Here is a 12,480-nt window from a genome sequence, read left to right on the forward strand (position 1 = left end):
GAGTGTGTCAGAACATGTCACAGTCCCCTGGACCAACATCAATCAGAACAACTGCTAAAGGCTGGCAGCGGTTCAGTCTGAATACCCGCGACCTACTGACTCCCAAAAATACCACAGATGCCACACAAGCACACGTGTGTTTATATATGGATAGCTGGATTAGGCTTTGTCAGATATGTGATGGGATTGGCCACTAAACAGCATGGCTGCATGTGGGGAGAGCACATGCTTCAGCCAAACAGTGCACTGCACACAGCATTAACAGGCGATCATTTTCAGGAAAATTGTTTTCTGAGTTAAATGGAACACATTTATTTACTGTAGTTCAAACTGTTTTACAGTGATGCTTCACGCTCACGCACGTAGGCATGGCGCCATGCAGCTGCACGCTGCAATCAACTTGGAGATTAAGGACCTCGCTACGGCCGCCACCTCCCTATGTTCCAGTATGTTGTTACCGTAACACAGAAGAGAGGGGGAAGAGAAACAAAAAATACACAAGCTTGTTTGCTTCCTTCTGATTGACAGAGAGACTGACACGTGCTTAAAAAAAAGGTGCCAAATGAAGAGCAAAAGCACACCATTCATCTCCTCTTGCTGAAGAAGACTGTACCAGAATGAAGGTGAGGCGGGAGGAGAGGGAGGGTTAGAGCTGAAGGAGGTAGCCGTGTCTGTACACTGAGGCACTGCCTTCAAACACCTTTCTGTTCACAGTGGGACTGACTGATGCTGAATTAGGGCTGCATACACGTGCACAGACAGACACAAATCTCACTGCCATGTACTGTAAGATGATAACCTTGTCTCAATAAATTACAGCCACGTTTTATTCATTATCAAAAACTATATTTACAAATCACACTATAAACTGAGAAACATTTGTCAGTTTGTTCCTCTGTTCCTCCCACAGCCTTGGCCTGATTCCATCAAATGTGGCATGTGGATGAATGTTTATTTTATTGTATTTTTTCTCCTACTTTGATGTCCACCACACTTGGCACACATATGCAGTGAGTTTGGAATTGTCCAGGTGAGGTCAAATTTGTCAAAGGTCAATCACTGTGTCACTGGGGTCAAAGTCCTGTCTGCCTGTTGGCCAACTTCTCCCAGGTCTTTTTGCTGATTTCTGCCAAACTTGATACATTAATGAAAGTTGGCCTAAAATTGCTTTTATTTAATTTTGCCAAAGGTTAAGTAATTTGATTTTCAACCCGATTTCCACCAAATGTGGCAACACTTCCAGAACTGTCATCCACAGGTGACGTAGCCCTTTCTTCATGCCCATGGGTACTAAAACCTAGTTTAAATTAATAGCAAATCAAATGAACAGGTGATTAAATTCAGTGAGTACCATACAAGGAGTGAAAAAGGATGCTTACACCTCGTCTTCATAGTCTTTTGGAGGCGACACTGCAATCACAACATCAATCCAGTCCTGAAGGTGAACAACAATCGCTTTTAGTTCACATTCCAATGTTTATGACACTAAATCATTGAGTCTGACAGCAGCAAACATAAAAATACCCACAAATCAATTAATCATAGATCATGGGATTATTTACAGAATAAATAACACATCCTGTTGTTGTGGCTCTTGAGATAAAGGTGTTTTATAAGCAGGCTTTATTCTAAGTCATACCCCTCCACTATTCCATGCTCTCGCTAGAGAGTTCTGTCCCTCTGTCAATGTGGCATCAATCAGGATTTTCCCGTTCACAGCCATGAGTTCATCCCCTGGTACAATTCCACCTACAGGCAAAGAGAGACATTTCAGACAACTGCAGGACACAAGGACAAGAAGCGGGTGCAGGTGCAGTGAGATATCTAGTGTGAATCAGACAGTGAACCGTTTGACACAGGTTTACTGAAAGCACGTGCCTTCAAGTAAAACAGTGTTGAAGGGGAATAAATCAAGTGTGAGCTTCATCTTCACTATGAAACACATCTGCAGAAATCTGAGTGAGAATGGAGCACTATCAAGCTAATTCCTTATGTTTGGAATGCAGAAAAAAGTCAGTTTCAATATACAAGAGCCCTTCTTTATTTGAACACATGTTTAAGCCCCTTCCAATGGCATAAATTAATCCATCCATCCATCCAGGGTACACCATGTATAGGATGCCAGTCCATCACAGAGCCACATACAGACAGACAAACTCATTCTCTCTCTCTCACACACACACACACACACACACACACACACACACACACACACACACACACACACACACACACACACACACACACACACACACACACACACACACACACAGTTTTGATTCACCAATTCACCTAACCTCCATGTCTTTGGATGTGGGAGGAAGTTGGTGCACCCAGAGAGAAAGCACATTAACACGGGGAGAACATGCAAACTTCACAAAGAAAGAACCAGGTGGAAAGAGATCCGATGACATTCTTGCTGTGAGGCAACAGTGCTAACCGCTAAGTCACCGTGCCACCACAGCCTGAAGTTTTTAACGTCAAATTTTAAAAAAAGGTCATTTACACTGTCTGGTGAGAGGGCAATTTTATTTTCATAGCACTTTCAGAATAAATATCCCTCCGAAAAAAAAATCGGAAAAAGTCAGTACGCACAGTGGCACGGTGGATTAGTGGTTAGCCATGGTGCCTCACAGCTAGAAGGTTGTGGGATCGCTTCCTGTCCTTTCTGTGTGGAGTTTGCATGTTCTCCCACAATCACAAACATGCTTATTCAGGGTCTGCTCCTTTGTCTGCCCCTGACCAGGGCAGCGTCTACATCTGGAGTTGGCCCCTTGGTGCCGGACAGTGGCTGCCCACTGCTCCTAGTGGTTAAATTGTGTCTAACTGTAATTAGGATGGGTTAGATGCAGAGGACAAAAGTCGTATGTACACTCAACAAAAATATAAACGCAACACTTTTGGTTTTGCTCCCATTTTGTATGAGATGAACTCAAAGATCTAAAACTTTTTCCACATATACAATATCACCATTTCTCTCAAATATTGTTCACAAACCAGTCTGAATCTGTGATAGTGAGCACTTCTCCTTTGTTGAGATAATCCATCCCACCTCACAGGTGTGCCATATCAAGATGCTGATTAGACACCATGATTAGTGCACAGGTGTGCCTTAGACTGCCCACAATAAAAGGCCACTCTGAAAGGTGCAGTTTTAATCACACAGCACAATGCCACAGATGTCGCAAGATTTGAGGGAGCGTGCAATTGGCATGCTGACAGCAGGAATGTCAACCAGAGCTGTTGCTCGTGTAATGAATGTTCATTTCTCTACCATAAGCCGTCTCCAAAGGCGTTTCAGAGAATTTGGCAGTACATCCAACCAGCCTCACAACCGCAGACCACGTGTAACCACACCAGCCCAGGACCTCCACATCCAGCATGTTCACCTCCAAGATCGTCTGAGACCAGCCACTCGGACAGCTGCTGAAACAATCGGTTTGCATAACCAAAGAATTTCTGCACAAACTGTCAGAAACTGTCTCAGGGAAGCTCATCTGCATGCTCGTCGTCCTCATCGGGGTCTTGACCTGACTCCAGTTCGTCGTTGTAACCGATGTGAGTGGGCAAATGCTCACATTTGCTGCCGTTTGGCACGTTGGAGAGGTGTTCTCTTCACGGATGATGCGAAGGAGATGTGTTGCACTGCATGAGGCAAATGGTGGTCACACCAGATACTGACTGGTATCCCCCCCCCCCCAATAAAACAAAACTGCACCTTTCAGAGTGGCCTTTTATTGTGGGCAGTCTAAGGCACACCTGTGCACTAATCATGGTGTCTAATCAGCATCTTGATATGGCACACCTGTGAGGTGGGATGGATTATCTCAGCAAAGGAGAAGTGCTCAATATCACAGATTTAGACTGGTTTGTGCACAGTATTTGAGGGAAATGGTGATATTGTGTATGTGGAACAAGTTTTAGATCGTTGAGTTCATCTCATACAAAATGGGAGCAAAACCAAAAGTGTTGCATTTATATTTTTGTTGAGTATATGTACAATGACAATAAAGGCTCTATTCTATTTTCTTCTCACCTTCTTGCCATTTCTTAATAAGAAATGTGCCGAGCTTCACAGGCTGTTTGTACCAGAACATGAGCAGTGTGAGGCGGCAGAGAATGTTTTCTTTTAAACAATGCTGTTCATGTGAGCTCATAGCTCTTTGCCACTAACACTTTCACCAACATCTACATTAAGATTTTTGCAGGTATTACTTAAAAAAGTGACCATAATAAATCTGCACTTCTCATTATTATTAAACTTTGGATTTAATTCATGGCTCGTATGCATCCCAAACCATGAGGGGTCACCATTAGTGGATTCTATTTCAACCACGTTCTTGCTCAGAGGCATTTTTAGCCTCAGTGTACTTTTGAGATGAATTTTTGGAATGTCACTATCTCCACCATCTTGGAGAAAAAAAAAAAAATCAACAGCTATGTACTGAGTAGCGAGTACTGCTGTCTCTTTATAAATGTGTGGAGGGCAACAGTTTGACAAACCAAGACTTGCATGCTCTTAATGTTCACATGCGGGAATCTCAGGCACTAAACATGCACATTCAGCCACAACCCGAATGTAAACAGGGGACGGAAAAACTCCCTGCACATAGGAGAGCTGTTTCATTCCCTAAACAGCATTAAGGCATTACATTTTTTAAATAGAAAATAGTTGCTGGCTGTTATATTAATGTGTAAAATCTGAATAAGAATACCTTTAACAAGATTTGCGTTTTCCTGTTCCTTATGTAAAATTTTCCCAAAATATCCTGGTTTCTAGTCCAGGTCCAGGTTTTTTTTTTTAATTAATCATGCTAACAAGCAAACAATCAAAAACATTACCTTCTTTGCAGAGGTAATAAGAAAAACAAATAAAGACAAACACACAACATTAAATACTGATTTACTTTCTATAAGTATTTCAAAACGTTTTGTCTTCAACTACTATAGCAGAGGCAACTTTTTTTAGGTCAGAAATATAAAGGAGAGATTTTTTTTTCTGCAGTAATGTACAATTAAAGTACGGTTACAACATTTACGTCTTGATCATTTACATCAACAATAGTGGTTCAGTTTGGAAAATATGTAAACACACTTACAGTCCATCCGGAAAGCTCACAGTGCTTCACTTTTTCCACATTTTATGTTACAGCCTTATTCCAAAATGAAGTGAATTAATTTTTCCCCCTCAAAATTCTACTTACAACACCCTATAATGACAACATGAAAAAGGATTTATTGAAATGTTTGCAAATTTCTTAAAAAAAAAAAAAAAAAAAAAAAAAAAAAAAAAAAATCACATGTACATAAGTATTCACACTCTTTGCTCAATACTGTGTTGATGCACCTTTGGCAGCAATTACAGCCTCAAGTCTTTTTGACTATGATGCCACAAGCTTGGTGCACCTAAGTTTGGTCAGTTTTGCCCATTCCTCTTTGCAGCACCTCTCAAGCTCCATCAGGTTGGATGAGGAGCGTCAGTGCACAGCCATTTTCAGATCTCAACAGAGATGTTGAATTAGATTCAGGTCTGAACTCTGGTTGGGCCACTCAAGGACATTCACAGAGTTGTCCTGAAGCCACTCTTTTGATATCTTGGCTGTGTGCTTAGGGTCATTGTCCTGCTGAAAGATGAACCGTCATCCCAGTCTGAGTTCAAGAGCACTGTGGAGCAGGTTTTCATCCAGGATGTCTCTGTACATTACTGCATTCATTTTTCCCCTCAATCCCTACTTGTCTCCCAGTTCCCGCTGCTGAAAAACATCTCCACAGCATGATGCTGCCACCACCAAGCTTCACTGTAGGGATGGTGCCTGGTTTCCTCCAACATGATGCCTGGCATTCACACCAAAGAGTTCATTCAATCTTTGTCTCATCAGACCAAAGAATTTTGTTTCTCATGGTCTGAGAGTCCTTCAGGTGCCTTTTGGCAAACTCGAGGTGGGCTGCCATGTGCCTTTTACTAAGGCATGGCTTCCATCTGGCCACTCTACTATACAGGCCTGATTGGTAGATTGCTGCAGAGATGGATGACCTTCTGGAAGGTTCTCTTCTCACCACAGAGGAATGCTGGAGCTCTGACAGTGTGACCATCGGGTTCTTAGTCACCTCCCTGACTAAGGTCCTTCTCCCACGATCGCTCAGTTTAGATGGGCGGCCAGCTCTAGGACGAGTCCTGGTGGATCTGAACTTCTTCCATTTATAGATGATGGAGGCCACTTTGCTGATTGGGGCCTTCAAAGCAGCAGAAATGTTTCTGTACCCTTCCCCAGATTTGTGCCTGAAGACAATCCTGTCTCAGAGGTCTACAGACAATTCCTTTGACTTCATGCTTTGTTTGTGCTCTGACATGCACTGTCAACTGTGGCACCTTAAATATAGACAGGTGTGTGCCTTTCCAAATCATGTCCAATCAACCGAATTTACCCCGGCTGGACTCCAATTAAGTTGCAGAAACATCTCAAGGATGATCAGTGGAAACAGGATCCACCTGAGCTCAATTTTGAGCTTCATGGCAAAGGCTGTGAATACTTAAGTACACGTGATTTCTTAGTTTTTTGGGTTTTTTTTTTTAATAAAGTTGCAAAAAATAAAAAATAAAACCTCAATTTTTTACATTGTCATTATGGGGTATTGTGTGTAAATTTTTTAAAAACATTTTTTCCTCAAAAAAATCTGCACATCACTTACAAAGTGAAAATATAGAAATGCAATCAAAATACATGTGTGCAACAATCTGAACCTTCACAAATACCCAACACTAATATACCAACCACAGGCCCAACAAAATAATTTAAATAAACAATAAAACATGCTCCCATGACAATAATTTCATTCAGCTCCAATATTTTTTAAAAATAAATGGTTGCCAAACTTTCAGAAACCCATCAGCCCTCCCCTAAGACTAAGCTTGATTTTTTTTTCAAATTTTAATGAATGAAAGAATGAATGAATTATTTAACCAGGTTAGTACCACTGAGACCTCTTTTGCAAGAGAGATCTGGACAATTATAAAGTTTCCAATTCACCTAACCTGCATGTCTTTCAAATGTGTAAGGAAGCCGGAGTACCCAGAAGAAACCCACGCAAACACGGGGAGAACATGCAAACTCCACACAGAGGCCATAGGTGGGAATCAAACCCATGACCTTCTTGCTGTGAGGCAACAGTGCTAATCCACCGTGCTGCCCAATTCATGTATTTAAGAAAAACACAAGATGTTTCAACCATAAAGAAACAGATGGGGGACGTGGAGCTTTCCAGGATAACAATGTTCTACATCATGCTAGCAATGAGGTAAAGGCAATTACATCTGCCTGCGAGTCAGTAAGGGACACAGTGGGGACTCCAGGAACTACAAAAACAGCGATCAGCAGAAAAGGCTCCAGGTTGATGCCAAGAACATGAGAGATAACATCAAAATATAAAATCCAATATGACTGAAGTTTGGGGCAAAAAAAAAAAAAAACATCTATCACACAGATCAGAAACATTGGGATAAATTTTGGATAATTTGGACTTTGATAAGTGCAGCCTGTGTACCACTTTATACTGAATAAGGGAACGTCTTGCACAAGATGATGACGTACGAATTCTGTCAACAGCCTTATCCCAGAAGCCTGTCTTGAACTCCAGACCCAACTCTTGTTCCCAATTACAAATAGTTTTATTGACTGGATAATTGTCCATTGAAAGAACAAGATTATATATCCACGATATAAGAGCTTTCTTATGGGGCACAAGTTCAAAGAGGAACTCCAGAAAAATAGTAAATGCACAATGTCTAATTTGAAATAAATCAATAAATAAAAGGCTGTAACATAACAAAATGTGCAAAAAGTGAAGGACTGTGAATACTTTCCAGATGCACTGTATATCAGGTTCTTTAGCCATTGTTTCTGTGATCTTACCATTAGAAGTAGTGCCACAATAAAATTAATTTATATAGCAAGAGCTGAATGGAGGCTGGACTCTGCTGCAATGTCAGACATGATCCATTTGTTCAAGACACTGACAAATAAATCAAAGCCTGTGGTGATGAAGTCACCTTATCATGACATTAAAATATTAAAATAAAACAGGATGAACTGACCGTGTTTATCTGCGGCGCCCCCTTCGTACACAGAAGACACTACCAACTTTCCTAAGGGAGAGTCTGCACCCCCCTCCAGAGCCAGATCAAGCTGTCCGGCCTTTAAAATAACAAACAAAGCAACATCAGCAATATCTCACTTGAAAGTCTGTTAAAGCCCCAGCTCCCACTTTCATAAACGTGCACCCGAAAAGCTCTCAATCTATAACTGTGACAAATAGCTGTGTGAATATCATGGATCCAAACAAATGTGATCTCACACATGCATGTGCAAAATAAAAATAATGGCAGCCTAACTGTAGCATAACTTCAGAAGAACCATGGCTAGGAAGCCTCACAGTGATGTCACGGCATTTTACAGGCTCCACCAAGATTCAACAGCCTACTAAAGTATGTCAAAGATCATGATGGGAAAAGAGATTATAAAAAAAAAAAAAAAAAAAAAAAAAAATTGGAAATCCTGCCACAGTTAAAACAAGACTATGGAATATTGATGGAACATCCCACATCAGCACTGAAACACTCCTGGACCCCCGAATGAGATTTCAAACTGTGACCTTCTGGGATTTCATTAAGTTGGAACTTATAAGACTGATCTTACCATTAAACAGAGTTATTTCAAGTGATAGAGAACAGTCCTCACCTTTTTAATTCTTAGCAGTCTGACCTCTCGCCCAGCTATCTGCTCTGAGGAAAACTATTAACATGAAAGAAGGAAGACAAAAGAAGCGCAAATTAACACATTTATGAATAATGATTGACTGGCATGTCAGTTTAGTGAGTCAGCTTAGGTCCATTTGCAATTCTGTTTTGTAACCAGCTCAATTCCATATTCAGAATTCTGCAAATGTTAACAAAATCAGGCACACGGTACCATTGAGCAGGGATCAAAATCATCCACATATTTTTGAAATCCCTGAAACAGAACAAGCACAGCACATCAAAATTACACAATACATCAATAGGGAGTTAATAAACAAAACTATGGAGTAAACATGACACTTTCTAGAAGTTTTGTGCTGAATGAAGTGACAACTAGATTTCCTTTGACAACCTTTACCAACCAGGAATAATGGAAACTGTAGAGATGATCACAAATATAATTTAAAAACCATACTGGTGTATACAGACTCCGTCCTTAATCATGTTCATCGAAAAATCTGTTCCACAGCAACACACACACACACCCAACATGAGTGCACACAGAAAGCAGTAAAAAATGCCAAAACGTAATCTGATGAGTCACACATCCGTTCCCCCCATGCAGGATAAACACATTAATCTACATTAATATCCTGTTTGCAGAGTTTTGTTTGACATTTAAAAAAAATTAATTCATTTGTCATTTGTATATTTTATTTGCTGGGTTTGAAAACAGCAATTAATGTCAGAGCAAATGATTAATTGTGATTTAGTGATTGCCAGAGGAACCTGAATGTCCTCAGACTGTCAGTGAGCTGCAGGTGCTCCATATGTTAATAGGGCTCATACAAAAACACAGTGTCCTGACAGGGAAGCACCTTAAAAAACAAACCACACGCTGCAAACATTGGGAACACTCTACATTTTTTCCATATTTGCCTACTGTTCCAAATGAAGAAAACTGGAATTATGCATAAGCCACAGAACTGGACACACACTGTAGTTGTTCATCCAGCCACAAGAGATTGTACCAAAGAAAAATAAAGTAAAACTGTGGGGAGTCACACATCAGGTTTCCAAATGTGTGAACGTGGGCAGAGCGAGAGAGAAAGCACAGCAGACTATAACAGAGGTGGTGAGAGACATGTATTACTTGTCGTCTGTTGTTTGACTTAAAAGACGTGTTGTAAGGTACCATCCGTTTTAGCATTTCTGGGGGCTGAAACACAAGCACACAAACATGTAAAGCTGTTAATGAGAACACATTTTCACAAAACATCAGACAGTAGCCTAAATACTGTCTCATCACACTCATCATCATTCAATAGTTACAACAAATTTTCTTTACATCAATAGGTGCGCCCCGCTGATCCAGGCTAATCTCCCCCCGCTCATAGTTACTGCAAAGAATCGCTGCCTGCTCATGTTAGTGAAATCGATCTGCTCCAGAGAACAGAAGACAATCTGCGCTTTAATTTCAGTCTGTAATTATAACTTGGCACCAAAGTGACAGCGCAGCCAAATCTACATCCAAGCAGAAATGATTTATTTCAAGATGCAGTAATGAAATAAAAAGCAAATCATCTGCAAAATGAAACTAAAAGACACACATTAGCTCCAATTTGCATAGATTACATTCAGATTGCTTAATTTTATGGATCACAATGGCTCACATTTTCAAAACCTTTATGATAGGATACAATAGCCTGCAATGCCACAATTACCACAGATTACTCACTATAGCGTGACCCAATTGGGTATCCAATTATTTTAGTCACTACAGTAACTGATAGCGTGCCAGAAATCGAGATAGGCAGAGCTGCTTCAATTATATTCTGTTTAGTCTCAATGGTCCTCATGCAACACTCACAGATTTTCTCAAATTTGGATTTTGTTTTTTTTTTAGCAGGTATGAACAAAATTTATGGATGATTCAGACCTGCAGTAAGCACCGCACCTGTGTATAGCAACCTACTTTGAAGCAGTTGTATTTTTAAAATTACATCACTCACTCACTCACTCATCTTCAACCGCTTATCCGCAATTGGGTTGCGGGGGCAACAGCTCCAGCAGGGGATCCCAAACTTCCCTTTCCCAGGCCACATTAATCACCTCTGACTGGGGGATCCCGAGGCGTTCCCAGGCCAGTGTGGAGATATAATCTGTCCACCTAGTCCTAAGTCTTCCCCGGGGTCTCCTCCCAGATGGATGAGCCTGGAACACCTCCCTAGGAAGGCACCCAGGGGGCATCCTTACCAGATGCCTGAACCATATCATATTTAATGAAGTATATCATATTTAATTTGACATTATCATGTTAAGGCCTACAATTTTAACTGTAATATAATTCTAAATTCAGAAGACCTAATATTTATTTAAGATATGAAATTCCTTTGTTAGTTCCCAAAAGGCGAAATGCAAAGATCAAAACATCACTCTGTGGATTAACAGCCGGGTGCTACGGCTTCTCGCCTGTGGGTGGTGCGTGATGCAGACGGGCTGTAGTTCGATCCATCCCGTGCTGCTGAGGAAGGTTCTGGACAGGCACTCTGAGTGCATCAATGACTTAATGCAAGTCTGACATATTTAGCTGTGTGGTCACTGAGGGGTCACATTGTGCCCCCATGTAGAAAATTAATAAGGCTCTTTCAAAAATGACTCCGTTATTAACCCCTTTTGACTGGTATAAGTGATTCCTCTGCAAAATAAAGGAGCACCCAACTGTTTACTGAAATATTAAGTGTTCTCAAAAAAGAAGCAGAACTTAATACTTCAGCCACCAAATGGCATCCTTAGATCTGTGAATGTTTTATGAACTCATTAATGTTCCTGTGAAGGCTCTCATTAATCTAGAACAAGGTTTCATGTCGAGAAGTCTTGTATGATTCATACCAGGCCATCAGAACGTAGTGCAGGTCTATGCGGATTGGGCCGGTGCGTCTGAGACTGTGGCAGCATGACAGGCTTGGACATAACAGGGGCCATCTGACGCCTCTTGTTGGGGGGACTAGGAGCAAGCTGCTGTTGGGAAAAGGCCATGTTTCCATTTAACAAGGGATTTTAAGTTTCTTTTAATACAGCAAATTCAATCAGTAAGTCACAAACTGTAAGACAACTAGAAAGAAAAGTGGTGAAAATGCTAGAAATGAACAGGCATAGCAGGAGGACTGCAGCTTCTTTTGTAATTGTGCACATTCATTTAGTTTATTGTCTTGATAAAATGGAAACTAATCTTAACAGCTGTGAAATTTGAAGTGAGCCTTACCAAAGGATTGCTTGAAGTCGACACACGACTGGCATGGGAAGTATTTCTCATTACCTGAACCCCAGTGAAACAAAATCAATCTTTCAGCCGAATGGCACATGTTGCAGGAATATAATAGACGCACAGCAAGGGGGCACAGGAATCTCAGCATGGCTGAGGTTTCAAATGCATTCGCTATAGATGTCAATGGAGTAACTGCAAACGCACATGCATGCAACGTTTTCATCATCAAGGAATGCTGGCAAATAAATCACCCACATTATCTCCCACTTCACAGCAGCAGGTGACATCAGGAACAACTATAACTACAGAATGCAGTCTCCGTTAGCAGAAGAAAACTGGAAATCAATGTGCGTCTCATTCAGTTGCACTAACACTGTTTACTGCTCTGCTTTCATGTTAAACAAATACAAAAATTCTAGTAGAGAGAAGAGTATATGCACACAAACCTGTGCATTAAAGAAAATATAGAGACATATAG

At 40.9% G+C, this 12,480-nt stretch overlaps 1 protein-coding gene across 5 annotated transcripts in view; it reads right to left on the bottom strand.

Moving 5' to 3' along the window:
• ush1c (Usher syndrome 1C) overlaps positions 1-12,480 on the bottom strand; it is a 40,713-nt gene that overhangs the window by 3,632 nt on the left and 24,601 nt on the right. For 3 of the 5 annotated variants that reach the window (XM_034176915.1, XM_034176913.1, XM_034176916.1), the window contains 3 exons: positions 12,000-12,053; positions 11,627-11,755; positions 9,138-9,953 (listed from right to left, as the gene is read on the bottom strand). In XM_034176915.1, coding sequence (XP_034032806.1) covers positions 9,702-9,953; positions 11,627-11,755; positions 12,000-12,053 — 435 coding nt within the window. In that variant the 3' untranslated portion in view covers positions 9,138-9,701. Of the gene's footprint in view, positions 1-1,379; positions 1,436-1,639; positions 1,750-8,092; positions 8,193-8,735; positions 8,790-8,966; positions 9,009-9,137; positions 9,954-11,626; positions 11,756-11,999; positions 12,054-12,480 lie in introns of those variants that run through there. The other 2 variants (XM_034176918.1, XM_034176914.1) reach the window with 2 other exon arrangements.

This window comes from Thalassophryne amazonica, chromosome 8 (genome assembly GCF_902500255.1).
Source record: "Thalassophryne amazonica chromosome 8, fThaAma1.1, whole genome shotgun sequence".
Classification (NCBI taxonomy): Eukaryota; Metazoa; Chordata; class Actinopteri; order Batrachoidiformes; family Batrachoididae; genus Thalassophryne; species Thalassophryne amazonica.